Here is a 17,717-nt window from a genome sequence, read left to right as displayed (position 1 = left end):
ACGATCTAGCAATACCACTCCTCGGCATATATCCAGAGAAAAACAATTTGAAAAGACACATGGACCCCAATGTTCATTACAGCACTATTACAATAGCCAGGACATGGAAGCAACCTGAATGTCCATCAACAGAGGAATGGATAAAGAAGATGTGGTACATATACAATGGAATATTAACTCAGCCATGATAAGGAATGAAATTGGGTTATCTGTAGAGACATGGATGGACCTAGAGACTGTCATACAGAGTGAAGTAAGTCAGAAAGAGAAAAACAAATATCGTATATTAATGCATACATGTGGAATCTGAAAAATTTGGTATAGAAGATCTTATTTACAAAGCAAAAACAGTGACACAGAAGAAGAGAACAAACATATGGATACCAAGGGGGAAGTGTGGGAGGATGAATTGGGAGATTGGGATTGACATATATACACTATTGATACTATGTATAAAACAGATAACTAATGAGAACCTACTGTACAGCACAGGGAACTCTACTCAGTGTTCTGTCGTGACCTAAATGAGAAAGAAATCCAAAAAAGAGGGTATATATGTATACATATAGTTGATTCACTTTACTGTACAGTATAAACTAACACAACATTTTAAAGCAACTATACAATAAAAAATATAAACAAATAAATAAAAATTAGATATAAATTTTAAGAATAGAATTAATAAAAATAAATTATTCTAAAAAATTAAACCCTAAAAAAAAAGAAAAAATTAAACCCTAACAGAAATTTTATTTGATTTTTGTGTTATTTTAAAAAACTGAGTACCTCAGTAATGTGAGTAAATTTTCATGCAGATTTTTCCAGTTGCTTGTTCTGATGCAGTATACTCAGATAAATAGTGGGGGAGATAAGAATAAGTTTACTCCATGTCTTATTGATAATTTTGAAAAAAAATTTGAACAATTTTTTATTTTCCAGCAAAGACTACAATCTGTATTGATACTGAAATGTTCATTTTTTTCCCAAAGAAAACTGTTCCTATTATATCAGTTTTCATCATGTATAAATTAACTGTATCAATTTAAATACTTTTGTATTTCTATTCACGTCTTTGAAAATCACTGAAATAGACACTAAGATAGTCTTACATTGGAAACTTCATTTTGTTGTCATTCTCCTCTGTCTTTAGATACTTGAAATCTGAACAGATGCATCTTTGTCCCCAGATTTTCAATTCATTATTAACTCTCTGGGTAGAGGAGAGATTGGTTAAGCAAATAATTCCATCGTAAATAGATTAACTGGATCATTAATCTTAATCAAGATTTAATGCTCTAGATTACAAACTGGCCAGGACATGGATACCCCCAGAGCTGACGTCTCCAGCAGCTACTAGCTCTGAGGCTTCCTTCAACTTCAGGCCCCCTACTTGCCCTTGCCCAGTGCTGTGGCATCCTTACAGCTGCTGCCTGTGTTACAGCTCAGATGCTGGTAACTTCTACATTTTCAGCATTTATTTAGCACTTTCTTCCCCCACCCGCCCCCCACCAGCAGAACTTCCAATCACACCTGTAGGCAACTACTAGGCAACAACCTAATTATAATTATATTTCCCTTCCCAACCAAGCAGGAGGGATGGCCTTACTGGGCTTAACTCCTCTTACCCAAAGGAGAGATACACCAGCTTCAGAGAGCTGCCCATTCTTCCACTCTCACAGTTTTTCTGGTTGGAAGGGTAAGGAAGAGAGGTGAAGATGAAAGAGAGGGGAGATGTTGAAGGAACTTAGTTTAAAGAGCTGCCAGAGGCTTATGGCAAAGAATCAAAGCCTAAAGGGGGTTTAGCAGGGCTAGAACAACGTCAAGAAGTGAATAACACTAAGCTAGCAGATGTTAGAAATAAAGGAGTTTCATCCACAAAAATACTAGTATTTCAGCATTTTTTTCCTTTTTTTTTCTTTTTAATTGAAGTACAGTTGATTAACACTGTTGTGTTAGTTTCAGGTATACAGCAAAGTGATTCATATATATACATATATATATATATTTTTTTTCTTTTTCAGATTCTTTTCCATTACAGGTTATTACAAGGTACTGAATATAGCTCCCTGTGCTCTACAGCAAGGCCTTGTTGCTTACCTGTTTTATATAGCATAGTCTATATTTGCTAACCCACACTCCTAACTTATCCACCCCCAACTGCCCCCACCTCCCACCCCACGGTCTTCTTTGGTAACTGTACATTTGTTTTCTATGTCAGTGAGTCTTTCTGTTTTGGAAATAAGTTCACTTGTATCATTCTTTTAGATTCCACATGTAAGTGATATCACATGGTATTTATCTTTCCCTGTCTGACTTACTTCACTTAGTGTGATAATCTCTAGGTCCATCCATGTTGCTGCAAATGGCGTTACTTAATTCTTTTTTATTGTTGAGTAATATTCCACATCCTCTTTATCCATTCATCTGCTGATGGACATTTAGGTTGCTTCCATGTCTTAGCTATTGTAAATAGTGCTGCTATGAACATTGGGGTACATGTATCTTTTTTTTTTTTCTTATTCTAGTAAAATAGCTTTACAGTGTTGTGTTAGTTTCTGCTGTACAATGAAGTGAATCAGCTATATGTATACCTATATCCCCTCCCTCTTGGACCTCCCTCTCCTCCTTCAGTTTCCACCTTTTCCAGATACATGCTCAAGAGTCAGATTGCTGGATCATATGGTAACTTTATTTTTACTTTTTTTCCCTTGGGTTAATATGTAGTACCTTTTATTGAAACTAATTTGCCTTTCCTAATTATATTTTCCTTGAGCTAATATCATTTTCATAGTTAAAAAAAAGTGGTTCAAGGAGTTTAAGACTACACAATTACCTTTGTACAATTGAAAAAGTAGATAATTCTTATATGAATAATCAAGACCAAGTATTCTAAAATTATTTTCCATTGAATAAAACAAAATACTGAATCCAAGGTATTTTTTAAATGCTTTTAAAGAAAAGAGTGGGGCTTCCCTGGTGGCGCAGTGGTTGAGAGTCCGTCTGCCGATGCAGGGGACGTGGGTTCATGCCCTGGTCTGGGAAAATCCCACATGCTGCAGAGTGGCTGGGCCCGTGAGCCATGGCCACTGGGCCTGCACGTTCGGAGCCCTGTGCTCCGCAACGGGAGAGGCCACAACGGTGAGAGGCCCACGTACCACCAAAAAAAAAAAAAAAAAAAAAAAAAAAGAGTGATATTTTTCATCTTATAATGTATCTACCTAATCATTTTTTCTATATGCAACTAATTGTGAGGTCTCACAATCTGAATTAGTTTCTTAGAAATTCTATATCAATTAGCTTAAACTAAGTCCAGATTAGGTACTAATGAATGATTATTTATAAAAAACAATGTTAAGATGGATAACCAAGTTAACATTTAAGAAATAGAGGAAAAACCTTAAATAATGACCCTTAAAAAAGTGTCAATTTCTTGAATAAAGAAAAATCCATAATGCCAACTTCACTCAGTATGTGAAATGTGCTTAGTTATGATTAAAGTCTAAGAATCGATGCTCACATTAACATATTAATTTCTCTAGATTTGTATTTTCTTCTATTTGCAGTCTTTATCCTCCAGTATAGCCAAAAAGATATAAAGAGAAATTTTGTAAAAATTACTACATTAACCAGAATAATAAAACTTAGTTGTCTTTTCTAGCATACAGTTAAAAATAATGAGAAACAAAATTTTCCTGGACAAATATTATTATAAATGTTAAAAGCAATGTACAATAACAATATACTGAATCTGGTGGGAAAAAAGTTACAGACCTTTTCTACCCTACCTCACCTCTATCAAGAACAGCTCTACAGGGACTTCCCTGGTGGTGCAGTGGTTAAGACTCCACACTCCCAATGCAGGGGGCGGCCCAGGTTCGATCCCTGGCCAGGCAACTAGATTCCCGCATGCATGCTGCAACTAAGAGTCCACATGCCACAACTAAGGAGACTGCATGCTGCAACTAAGGAGCCTGTGTGCTGCAACTAAGGAACCCATGTGCCACAACTAAGGAGCCGCCAAGCCGCAACTAAGACTCAGTGTAACAAATAAATAAATAGTTCTACAAATGAATATCATATCTAAAAGACAAAGTGTATAAGAAAAAGTGACAAAATAACAATGCCTTAGGTCTGAACAAGTCAATATTCCTACACCAGAATCAAATGCACCAACCATTACTTACTCAGACATTCTTTCAAAGCCAAAGCCTGAACATTAGCTAACTGTTTCTCTCTCTGTATAAGTTGCTCCCCAGAGAAATTTGGAAGTGACAAGAGGTCCAGAGGAAAGCCTGAAAAACAGAAAAAAGTCAGTATTAAAGACGATTTGTAACAAAAATTAATACTCAATCCTCAAGAAATGCGTTATAACATAATTAAAAGTCAATTACTCATCTTTCTTGACCTTGCATATTTCAAAGTAAATAATAATAATTGAGCAGAAAAAAAAAAAAATAATTGAGCAGCAGAAAATAAGTGTACTAAATTATTTTGCATTTTAAACTTTGACCTGCTTCTTAAATTGAGAGAATTTAGGTAGCAGAATAGAATTCCCTCCACCACCTTTTCTTCTACCTGCTTGGCTATTGAAACTCTTACACAAAACACAGACAGAGTATGGGAGCTGGTCTCCAAAGATGGCCTCCCAGTGAATCACACTTGCTGCCACTCATTCGCCGCGCAGTCCTTCCACAGTGAATCTAGGTTGGCCTCACGTAACTAATAAGGTGTAGTAAAAGTGACAATGAATGGCTAGGTCACAGGAAGCCTTATAGCTTCTTAGAACAACTGCTCTAAGAGCAGTTAGCAACCATAGAAGGAATCAGACTCCCCAGAGACCATGATGTTGTGAGGAAGCCCATGTTGGCCAGGAGGACAGGACACGTGAAGAGGAAGTAGGCTCGCATCTGTTCCAGCCATCCTAACCCAGGCACCACACATGCGGGTAAAGAGCCATCTTACACACCAAGCCCTGTTAAGCTTCAAAATGACTGAAGCCCCAGCTGTGTGTGACTGCAGTCATATGTGGATTTTCAAAACAGAAACATCCAGCTGAGCCCAGTCAACCTACAGGACTATGAGACATTATAGTAAATCGTCATTATTAAGCTGCATTTGGGGCAGTTCATCATACAGTGATAGGTAACCAAAGCATGGAGCTTGGAGAGAAAAATAAAAAGATGGGCAATAAAATAGAATGAGACGCTTGAGAGAAAGTAAGTGAAAATAAGAAATAAATTCTAGAAAAATAATACTTGTTTAAAGTGGAAAACACTAAAAATTTTCCTATTTGGAATTGAAGGCTGGCCTACTAAATTTTACTAAGTATAATGTATAAGGGATTAATTCTCTGCACTCTAAACTGTCCAAATATGTTATAAAATATTTAAAATAAAAGTAAATTTACTGAAAGTGAAATGGAGTTTGGAGACAATAAGTTCATTAAAAGTTAAGTATGTACACAAAGAAATGTAAAAATGTTTTGTTTTCCACCTAAAGTTAACACTTACTCAGTTTGGTCTCTTCTGTCCTTGCTTTCATCTTTCCATGAATTAAACTGAGTGCAAATGAGCCATTGATTTGGTTGGCTGAGTGAATCAATGTGGCTTTACACTTTCTGTTGCCATTACCTTGTAACAAGAGATAATAGCTAGAACTCTCTCCTTTCACTTCAACATCTGGAACTAAACAAAAACAATTATTTTGTTAAGTATGCGAAAATTCAGCAGGCAACATGGCAGAATCATACATTTGATCCATAGGATATAATGACATGTCTATGTTATTTCAAAACAAGGTGTTACCCAATACATTGGGGGCAGTAGTTGTTCATTTAACTGAGGAAGCTGTTAAAGCAGAGAATCATAACAAAAATGATACTCACAAAGCATATGTTTTACTTTACATGAATGTAAAGTAAAATTTACATATATGTTTTACTTTAAATTAAAACTATGTGTACGCATTCATTAACTTTTGATGTGGCTCATTAGCATTCCATTATGTCTTTCCTATATATCCACACCCGTAACGTATCAACTACTATTTCCAGCTTCTCTTTCTTTAAAGTGGAATAAACTGACGCCTGCAAGCACACACAGCTCAACTGGTGGGAGCAGAAGTGTACAGATATACTTAAGGGTAGCTTTTTGGTCCCTGCAGTGTGCATCCATAATGTATTTTACAGGAGGATTGGAGAGCATTCATTAATCTGGCTTGCCAGTAATGTGCAGGTCAGTTAAGACAGTCCAGTGCATTTTAAAAACAAATCAAGTGAGGGTTACAGTGAAGGTTGAGGAAAAACTGTGAAGCCTTTGAGACTAAAAATAGAAGTAGAATCCCTTTTGTTGAAGATGGTGAATTGGACATAAGCATTTATTTTCATTATCTCCTGAAATTCCATGAAATGAGAATAAATTTAAAAATAGCATAAAACTACAAGAACCAATGTCTAAGAGAAGAGACAATAGCAACTAAACCTTGAAAGCAGGAAAGCAGATGAACAATTGGTAACAGACCTCAGACTCTCAATTGTTAAGGAAGCTGAGAAAAACAACAGGGAAAGCTTGGAAGCAGCAAAATTTATACTATAGCCCCTGACAAGAGACTCTGGGATGGCACTGCAAACAAAATGAAGGTGAAATAGGGAAGGAGGTTGAAAGTCTACCTGAGAAGCAGTTTGGCTCCTGACCTCTTCTTATTCTATTCAGGCAAAAGATTGTGCTCTCCCCAGACCAGAAGACTAGTGGTTATTCTCTGAAGAAGGTAAAACAAAATGCCTCTGGCCTGGGAGATATAAGACAGAGCTTAGGGTTGGAGTTGAATATCACTGCATTAAATGAATGCTTGTATAGTGAATATTGAGGCCCTTTACCTTTCTTCACCTATTTCTTTTAGAAATACGGTCAGTACTAGGGGAAGGACCAAAGAATTCCAACCTTGGGATTGCCTAATATCTCAGTGAGATCACCCTAAAATGAAGATCAAAGTCAACAAGCCCAAACATGCACTCAGATTTTCCAATCAGCTTTCTCATACCTCCTCTTAAATATGAACAGGCAGCCAAACATTATGGGACATCAGGGAAAGTCTCTAGTATGAAAACCATATGACAAAGCAAGCAAACAGAAACAAAGTGACTTGTAGGGAGGCAAAGAATATACAGTAAAAAGAAATCATAAAACAAAAGCAAACAACAGACAAATCAGGCACTAAAATCCTCAGAGAAGAGACTATATTGCATCCATTAAATAAGAACAGGAAATTGTAAGAAAAGAACATTAAATAAGAAAGAGCTCATGGAAATTAAGAAAGCAGAAATATATATTTCAACTAAAAGGTTAGCATATAAAGTTCAGTGAATCTATCAGAAAGTAGAGTAAAAAGTCAAAGAAATGGAAAATAGGAAGAGAGACACACACAAACCATGAGGAACAACATTCAAACAGGAATATTAGAAGAGAGAACATAAAAAAATGGAGGGAAGGAAATTATCAATAAAATAATGATAAGAACATTTTTCCTGGGAATACCCTGTCAGTCCAGTGGTTAGGACTCAGCACTTTCACTGCTGGGGGCCAGGGTTCAATCCCTGGTCAGGGAACTAAGATTCTGCAAGCTGTGCAGCACAGCCAAAAATAATAATAATAATAATTTTTTTCCCAAAAAAAAAAAAAAAGCTTCCAAGCATGCTAGAATAAAATAGACACACCAAAAATAAAAATAGACCCACCAAGGTACATCATCATGAAAATTCAGAAGACTAAGAAGAACAAGTATATTCTACAAAATACAAGAGAAAACTTAGGTTTCTTATTTAAAAAATGAAAAATGAGAATGGCACAAGACTTCTAAGTAGCCTCACTAAAAGCTGGAAAACAATGGGACAACTGGGAACAATGGGAACAATGCCTTCAAAATTCCACTGGAAAAATATTCTCCAACCTAGAATGCTATATTAAAATGAGACGGTAGAATAAAAACTTTTCTAGGCATAGAGGGTCTCAAAAATTTCCCTCCTATGCACCTTCCCTCCTATGCACCTTTTCTCAGGATGATTTTAGAGAATGTGCTCCACCAAAATGGGAAAATGAAAAAAACAGGAAGATTAAAGGATCCCAGGAACCAACAAAGAAAGCAAACAAAATTTCTATGATGAAAAGAGTCTTAGATCCAAAAGCTATGGAACAAATCTGGAAAGTAAAACCAACCAGTCTAGATTAGGCAGGTCATAAAGATCCAGAAGAGATTTCTTACATATACATGATTGATAGGATGGTTAATATGCTTTAATGTACTGAAAGGAATTTCACAACTAGGGGAAGGCTTTGTGATTGAATTTTTTTAAAAAATCATTAACTCTAGGTAAAACAAACTATTGTACAGGAAAGAAAAATAAAATATAGTACATGGCTCAACTGTGAATAGTGATTAGATCATCATAATAATTAAAACAATGAACATTAATCTAAAATTACTATATGATCATTCTGGGAGGACTGAGAAGAAAATGTGAAATGAGGAAGAATGTAAAGGAAATGAGAAGAATGTCAGTGTGTAGTAAGGGCAAAGTGAAAAAGGATTCATACTTCTCAGTGTGGGAACTTACTATAAAGCTACAGTAATCAAGACAGGGAGGCACTGGTATAAGGACAGACATACAGATTAATAGAATAGAACTGAGAGTCCAGAAATATGCCCTCACATTTACAGTCAAATGGTTTTCAATAAAGGTGCCAAGACAATCTGATGGAGAAAGAACAGTCTTTTCAAAAATGGTTTTGGAATAACTGGACATCCATATGCAAAAGAATGAAGTTGGACCCTTACCCCCTACCTCCCAATATGTAAAAAAAAATAATTCAAAATGGATCATAGATGTAAATGTAAGAGGTAAAACTTTAAAATTCTTGGAAGAAAACAGACAAAGCCATAAGTCTTCATGACCCTAGATTAGGCAATCATCTATTAAATATGAGACCCAAAGTACAAGCAACAACAACAGCAAAAAGAAATAGAAAATTGGATTTCATGAAAATTAAGCATCTTTGTCCTTCAAAGCACATCATCAAGAGAATGAAAAGACAATCCACTATGGACTTTGGGTGATAAATGTGTCAATGTAGGCTCATCAATTGTAACAAATGTACCACTCTGATGTGTGATGTTGATAAGGGGGGAGGTTATATGTGGGTGGGGACATGGGCTATATGGAAATTCTCTGTGCTTTCCACTCAGTTTTGCTGTGCACCTAAAACTGCTCTAAAAAAATAAAGTTTATTAATTTAAAAAAAAGTATCCATATGACAAGGCTGCTGTTAGGATTAAATGTGAGACGCTGCATGAAAGTGCTTAGATCACTGCCTAAAGTATTCTAATTGCTCAATAGTACCAATTAAAAAAAAGTCAACCCAGGAAATAAGGGAAAATTTTTGTAAATCACGTATTTTATAAGGGATTTGTATCTAGAATATATAAATAACTCCTACAACTCATAACAAAGAGACAAATAACTCAAAAAGTGGGTAAAGAATCTGAATAGGCATTCCTCCATAGAATATACAAATGGCCAATAAGCATGTGGAAAGAGTGGAAAGATTCTTAACATCATTGGCCAATACGGTCACGTAAATCCAGACCACAAAGAGATACCACTTCACATCCCTTGGATGACTATAATCAAAAATACAGACAATAACAGGTGTTGATGAGGATGTACAGAAACTGGAACCCTCGTAAATTGCTGCTGGGAATATAAAATGGTACTGCCACTTTAGAAAACATTTAGGCAATTCTTCAAAAAGTTTAACACATAGTTAATATACAATCCAAAAATCCCATTCCTAGGTTTATATCCAAAATAATTTTAAGCATATGTTCACACAAAAATATATACACAAGTATTTATAGCAGCATTATTTATAATAGCCCCAAACTGTCAAACACTTCAACTGATGTGTGAATAAATAAAATGTGATATATCCAAATGACTGAGATATTATTCAGCAATAGAAAGGCATGAAGTACTATACTACAGCATGGATGAACCTTGAAAACATTACGCTATCCTTGAAAGAAGGCAGTCGTGAAAGACGACATACCGTATGACTACGCTTAGATCAAGTGTCCAGGCAATCTACACAGACAGAAATAGATTAGTGCTGCCTATTGGCTGGGAAGAGAAGCAGGTGATGGGAATCAGGAGTAACTGCTAATGGGCGTGGGGCTGCTTTCTGGGGAGAAGAAAATGTCCTCAAATTGATTGTGGTGATGGTTGCACACTCCTAACCCATCCTGTAATAGACTAAAAACCATGCAATTGTATTTTAAATGGTTCAATTGTATGGTGTGTGAATTATAACTCAATAAAGCTGAGGTTTTAGGAGTGTAAGGTTCTGCTCACAAAAAAAGTTCTTAGCATTTTGAGATATATACATAATATATATGTGTGTGTTTATATACAGGATATATATAGTATGTGTGTGTACATATATATATGCTAGGAAAAAAATCTACTGTAACTTTATTACAACAGTTTATTTCACAGATATGAACACACTGTGGGTTAAAGACTATCCCCCAAAAAACCATGAAGTACAAAAAAATTTTTTGCAATTAGTTAGCAATACAAACAGTAATCCTGTTCTTAAACATCAGTCCTAGAAAAGGAATTTAAATAAAGGTTATCAGAAAGGAACAACACTGTTACCAGTTGTATTTGAAACTAAGATTTGCCAAGAGTTATAGTGACCTTAATTCATTTACCAATTTAGCACCTTGCCAATTCAAGTTATATGCCTCTTCAATCCATGACATTCTTTCCACATTTATTTTAAATCCTGTCACCCAATGAAGGTACTATAAAGCACTTTAATCACTGAAGCCTGTAGTTACAACAATCTTATTTTCCTCAAGAGAAAAATGTTTATTTTAAAGAACTCCCCTAACCATAATGACCATGCAGTCATTTAAAAAACTTTGCTCCAGATTTGGCAGGTGTTAATTGAAGACTTATCAGATAACTTTTATGTAAATACCACAGAGACTAACAGATTTACAATTAGCATAGTTATTCAATTCCCATAGCTCTTCCTAAAGAAATAAGGGAAAATGATTACAACAAAACATTTCTATTTTCATCTGTTATTTTTACACTATCAACTTATAAGAGATTGATTGGCTCGCATGCCCCCTCTCCCACTAAAAAAACATCCACTTTGGATCTACTATATAGGTAAAATGGGAGAAGCGGAAATTCCAAGTGTCCTTTAGTTGTATCAAATTTTACAAATAACATATGAACTATAATGAAGAGAAGTACCACTATTAGTTTCATTAGCAAACAAAATTCTAGTATAATAAAAATCAAGTCATATTTTATATCAATAAGTTTCTCAGTGGTTCTTAAAAGCCAGTAACACCCTTTCTTTTCTTGCACTGTTAGTGGGAATGTAAATTAATACAGCCACTATGGAGAACAGTATGGAGGTTCCTTAAAAAACTACAAATAGAACTACCATACAACCCAGAAAATACCACCACTGGGCATATACCCTGAGAAAACCATAATTCAAAAAGAGACATGTACCACAATGTTCATTGCAGCACTATTTACAATAGCCAGGACATGGAAGCAACCTAAGTGTCCACCAACAGACGAATGGATAAAGAAGATGTGCCACATATATACAACGGAATATTACTCAGCCATAAAAAGAAACGAAATTGAGTTATTTGTAGTGAGGTGGATGGACATAGAGTCTGTCATACAGAGTGAAGTAAGTCAGAAAGAGAAAAACAAATACCATATGCTAATGCAAATATATGGAATTAAAAAAAAATGGTTCTGATGAACCTAGGGGCAGGACAGGAATAAAGACACAGATGCAGAGAATGGATGTGAGGACATGGGGAGGGAGAGGGGTAAGCTGGGACAAAGTGAGAGAGTAGCATTGACATATATACACTACCAAATGTAAAATAGATAGCTAGTGGGAAGCAGCTGCATAGCACAGAGATATCAGCTCGGTGCTTTGTGACCACCTAGAGGGGTGAGACAGGGAGGGTGGGAGAGAGGCGCAAGAGGGAGGGGATATGGGGCTATATGTATATGTATAGCTGATTCACTTTGTTATACAGGAGAAACTAACACAACATTGTAAAGCAATTATACACCAATAAAGATGTCAAAAAAATAAACAGGTCAACAATATAAAAACAAAATCATATTAATGTACAGAGGAAGTAATATTCCATATTATAAAATGAAAAATATCCCAGGATGATTAGGGGAACAGGATATTCTGGGTAAGTGAATAGTCTAAATTATTGATGAGTATTATATATATTTCTTAAGAAGCAACTATATAATATACCCAATTATTTTGATAATTATGCCAAAAATTAAACAATAAAATAAAATCTAGCCTTCAGTGTAGGCATTTTAGGAAGCTATACACTTTCCAACAGTTACATCACTGTAAATTCTAGACTAAACTTTTGAAATGGTCCTTAGGTCAGTTAGGGAATCACAAGAAAAAAATGTTAATTACTTTACATTGATAAAGCAATTCCAAAAAAACGTATTGCCTAGCTTGATCCCCCACCTTATTCATCAGACTAAGATTTGAACAATTTATCGTAAATTTAAAAATAAATCGTAAACTGCCACTGAGACTCTCCAAGAAAATGCCCTGGGGCTCAATTTTAGAAAGAATCTAACATGGTTTAAGAAATAATAGTATTGTGGAATAGGTGTTGGAAGCCTCCTACTGAGAAGATTCCAAAAATGTAGAAGGATTTATAGATTCCACTATGACTATTTCAACCAATTAAATAACATTAGGATCATAAACTGTAGACATTTCCTCTTAGTTGAAACACAGTAAAATACACAATATGAAAGCTACAGTGAATAAAGAAGTTATTCAGAAGATATTTCAAGATCTTACTCACCATCATGAACAACAATGATCCTTTATTGTTCCACAGACATAGAAAGGATTTAAGATAGGACAGAATAACAAAAAACTATTGCAGAGTTTACAAAGTGTTTACCTTCATTACCAATAGTGTCTAACAAGTTTGCAAGATATACTAAACAAGTACATTATCCTCATTTTCTAGGCAAGGAATTAAAGGTCTAAAGTAGTTATCCTTAAACCTTTTTCTGCCTCAAAGCATCTGAAGGACTTCCAGAAACAGTGGCTCTCCAGCCTAGAGTTGAAGAGAGCACAGCACGCCTAGTGCAGAGGGTCTCAATACTGGATGCACATTTGAAACACTTGGGTGCTTTTACAAACTACTGATGCCCTGATCCGCCCCAGAGATTTGCATTTAATTGTTTTCAGGTAGGGCCCAGCTTGACTTTTTCTTTTTTGATAATTGCCAAGGTTATTCTAATGTGAGCTGGTATTAAGAATTACTGAACTAGGATAGAAACAAAACTCTGCATTTAGGTGTAAGAGCCTTCAGGTGATTTTTGCCAAAAAGAAAAAAAAAGTTTTAATGAGGTATAATTTACATACACATGTCAGAGTCTAAGTTTGATTAGTTTAAGGAAGTTATACAATTGTTTATCCATGATTATAATTTAGTCTCGAAAGCTTCCACTATCTCTTTGTAGTCAATCTCCTTTCCTGCTCATGGCCTCAGGCATCTATTGATCTGCTTTCTGGTTCTTCTGCCTTTTTTAGAAATTTCATATAAGTAAAATCATGTACTAGTCTTCTAAGCCTGATTTTATCAACTTAGTAATATTTAGGTATACTCAAAACTTTTCATGTCCTTTTACTGCTGAGAAGGATTCCATTATATGGACGAAACAAACCATGTTCATCTGTTCACCAGTTGACGGATATCTGCATAGTTTCCAATTCTTAGTTATTATGAATATTGCTTTTATAAACAGCTGCTTGCAAGCATGTGTGAACATATGCTCTCATTTCTCCTGGATAAATACCTAGGAATGGAAGAACTGAGCTGCAGAGTTAAGTGTAAGTTTAACGGCCCGACTGTTTTCCATAGTAGCTGTACCGTTTTACATCCCCACCAACGTGTGAGACTTGCAGTTTCTCTGCATCCTCATCAAAATATGATAGTCACTGCTTTTAATAATATCCATTCTAGGGCTTCCCTGGTGGCACAGTGGTTGAGAGTCTGCCTGCCAATGCAGGGTTTGTGTACCAGTCCGGGAAGATCCCACATGCCGCAGAGCGGCTGGGCCCGTGAGCCATGGCCACTGAGCCTGCGTGTCCGGAGCCTGTGCTCCGCGACGGGAGAGGCCACAGCAGTGAGAGGCCCGTGTACAGCAAAAAATAGTAATAATAATAATAATATCCATTCTAGACAGTTATTATAGAATCACATTGTGGTTTTCATTTTCATTTCCCAAAAGATTAATGATGTTGGGTATCTTTCATGTGCTTTTTTAGCTCTTCATGTATCAAGTCTCTTACCCACTTATTAATTGCAATTTCTCCTTACTACTGAGTTGTAAGAATTTTTTTTTATATACCTGTCCATTGTAAGACATATGATTGAAACTATTTTCTCTTAGTAGCCTTTAAAAGTTTTTTCTTAATAGTTCTTCAAAAAGGAGTTTTTTTTTTAACATCTTTATTGGAGTATAATTGCTTTACAATGGTGTGTTAGTTTCTGCTGTATAACAAAGTGAATCAGCTATACGTATACATATATTCCCATATCCCCTCCCTCTTGCCTCTCCCTCCCACCCTCCCTATCCCACCCCTCTAGGTGGTCACAAAGCACTGAGCTGATCTCCCTGAGCTGATCTCCCTGTGCTATGCAGCTGCTTCCCACTAGCTACCTATTTTACATTTGGTAGTGCATGTATGTCAATGCAACTCTCTCACTTCATCCCATCTTACACTTCCCCCTCCCCATGTCCTCAAGTCCATTCTCTACATCTGTGTCTTTATTCCTGTCCTGCCCCTAGGTTCATCAAAACCATTTTTTTCTTTAGATTTCAAAATGGAGGTATTTTTAAATTTTGGTGAATTTATAGATTTTTTTTTCTTTTTACAGATCATCCTTTTGGTATATATGTTTTTTAATAGAGGTTTTGTAGTTTTAGTGCTTACATTTGGGTATATGACTCATTTTGAGTTAATTTTTATGTAAGATAAAAAGTCTAAAAATTACATATTTTATATACATATATATGTAATTTTTGAGTTTTTACATACAGACATCCAATTATTCCAATACTGTGTTAAAAGGACTATCCTTTTTCCATTGGCATCTTTGTCTCTATTCTGTTCCACTGATATATGTGTATTCTCCAACACCACACTGTCTTAATTACTATGGCTTCATAGCAAGTTGTGAATCAGGCAGTGTAAGTTCTCAAAAGTTGTTCTTCCTTTTCAAAATTGTTTTGGCCATTCTAGATCCTTTGCAATTTCATGTAAATCTAGTATCCGTTTGTCAATTTCTATGAAAAGTCCTCCTGAATTTTGTTAGAGATTAGATTGAATCTATAGGTCAGTTTGGAGAGAAGGACCACTTTAATAATACTGAGTTTTCTAATCTATGAACACAGTATATTTCTCCATTTACTTATATCTTCTTCAACTACTCTCAGCAATGTTTTGTAGTTTTCAGTGTACAGGTTTTGCACTTCTTGTTAGATATAGTCCTCAGTATTTTATTCATTGGTGTCTGGTCTAATTTCCTTCCTTCTACTTCACTTGGATTTAGTCTTCTAGCTTCTTGAGGTTGATGTTTAAATTACTGATTTTAGATCTTTCTTCCATTCTAAGATAAGCATTTAGAATACTCTTAGTACTGTATTAGCTGCTTTCCATAAATTTGATATGTTTCTATTTTCATTCAGTTAAAACTATGTTTTTAATTTCACCTATGTGCTATTTAGAAGTGTGTTTAAAATTTAGTTTCCAAGTAATTAAAGTAGTTCTCAGATTTCTTTCTGTTGTTTATTTCTAATTTAATTCCACTTTAACTGGAGAACATACTGTGTATTATATCTATTCTTTTAAATTTACTGAGCCTCGTTTAATAGCCTGACACATATATGGTCTATCCTGAAGAATGTTCCATATGTGCTTGAAGAGAACCAGTATGTTGTTGAGTGGTGTGTTTAATAAAAGTTAATACAGTAAAGTTGGCTGATTGTTTTCACTACTGAATTCCTAGCACCTAGAATAATGCCCTGAACACGACGGGCACACGGTAAATATAAATATTTGCTGACTGAAAGAATACTTTGACTCTGCCACTGAAATCTCTTTCAAAATCTTTATCTAAGTCCTTTACCTTTTCTCAAGATCAAAATTATTTATAAATCAGTTACACTGAGTCATTTTAACCTTAGTTTCAGCTCACTATTTTGAAACACTTCGATCACACTGACTTGAGTATGAAGAAGGCACTTGCTTCCTCAATTCAAAATGCTTCATTAGTCCTTGCTAATAATTTTTTTTGCCGAGTACCTTTAAAATGTTTCCTTTCAAAAGAATTCCACTTTTTAAAAAAATGAGGCAACAGTAGAACTCAGGATTATGAAATGATCATGGATGACCGGTAGAAAGACTTGAGTGGAAATTCTGATCTCACCCTGTGACCTTAGACAAATTTGTTGATTTCTCTGTACCTTAGCTTTTTCATTTGTTATATAAAATTAGGCAATGATCAATATCCAATTTTTTGACAATTTCATAAAACATCTCTGTGAACATATGGTGAGCCAGGCTCTTTTCATTATACAACTGGCTTTTCAATATAGTTTTAAATATAGAAGCCTTTCTTCAGAAATGTAATAAGGTTTAGTTAATTGCATTTGTTCATATAGTTCTTTTACGCTTTTCCCAGTACCATAATACTTTCTGGGTATTTCACTGCAAAACACTTTTAAAAATCATTCTTTAAAATTGGGCATTGTTCTTCTATTTTAGGTCAAACCATATGAATTGCTGATATTTTAACAATTTTTGATATCAAAGAGAGGTTCAAACTAATACACATGTCCTATGTATAATATATTGATACATCCCTTTATTTCATCAAGGGATGATACATTAAACTTAAGCAACTGATAAAAACTGGAGCACAAATTTTGGTTCACATTGCAGTCCATTCAGTCTTTCTTTACTTTTCCAGACAGCGGTTATTACTAACTAGAAATACACTACATATTTCACTTATTATTTTACAAATATTTTTGAGTACCTATTAAGTGTCAGGCACTGTTCCAGGCACAGACAATAAAGCAATGAATAAAAGTAAAAAAACTTCACTTTGTCTCTTCTCACTTCTAGTGAGAGAAACGGACACACATTTAGTATATTAGATGGTAATCAGCACTAAGGAGAAAAAATAGAGCTGGGAAGATGGAGATGATGTCAGGAAGAGAGTCCATTTGCAATTTTAGATGGGATGGCAAAAATTAGGTCCTGAATGAGAAAATGACTTTGGAGTAAAGGTTTTCCGAAACTGAGAGACCCAGCCATATGCCTATCTGGGGCGAGAACTAAACCTGTTACCTCCACTAACACGTAAGCTCCCCAAGAGCAAGTTCTTTGTTCAATTTACTGCTGGTCCAGCATGTAAAACAGTGCCTAGTATACTGTAGGTGCTCAATAAAAATATCTGTTGAAAAACTGAGTATTTCATGCATATACAAACATATAAATGCTTACTTCACACATCTGAGCTGTTATCTGTACCACAAAAGGTAG

General features: G+C 35.2%; 1 protein-coding gene across 3 annotated transcripts in view; it reads right to left on the bottom strand.

Annotated features, from left to right (window-relative positions):
• Positions 1–17,717, bottom strand: part of MTBP (MDM2 binding protein) — a 72,325-nt gene that overhangs the window by 32,869 nt on the left and 21,739 nt on the right. For all 3 annotated transcript variants that reach the window (XM_032610642.1, XM_032610644.1, XM_032610643.1), the window contains 2 exons: positions 5,511–5,684; positions 4,185–4,292 (listed from right to left, as the gene is read on the bottom strand). In XM_032610642.1, coding sequence (XP_032466533.1) covers positions 4,185–4,292; positions 5,511–5,684 — 282 coding nt within the window. The remainder of the gene's footprint in view (positions 1–4,184; positions 4,293–5,510; positions 5,685–17,717) is intronic.

The sequence above is a fragment of the Phocoena sinus genome, chromosome 17 (genome assembly GCF_008692025.1).
Source record: "Phocoena sinus isolate mPhoSin1 chromosome 17, mPhoSin1.pri, whole genome shotgun sequence".
NCBI classification, from domain to species: domain Eukaryota; kingdom Metazoa; phylum Chordata; class Mammalia; order Artiodactyla; family Phocoenidae; genus Phocoena; species Phocoena sinus.
This window is presented reverse-complemented; position numbering and strand designations above follow the sequence as displayed.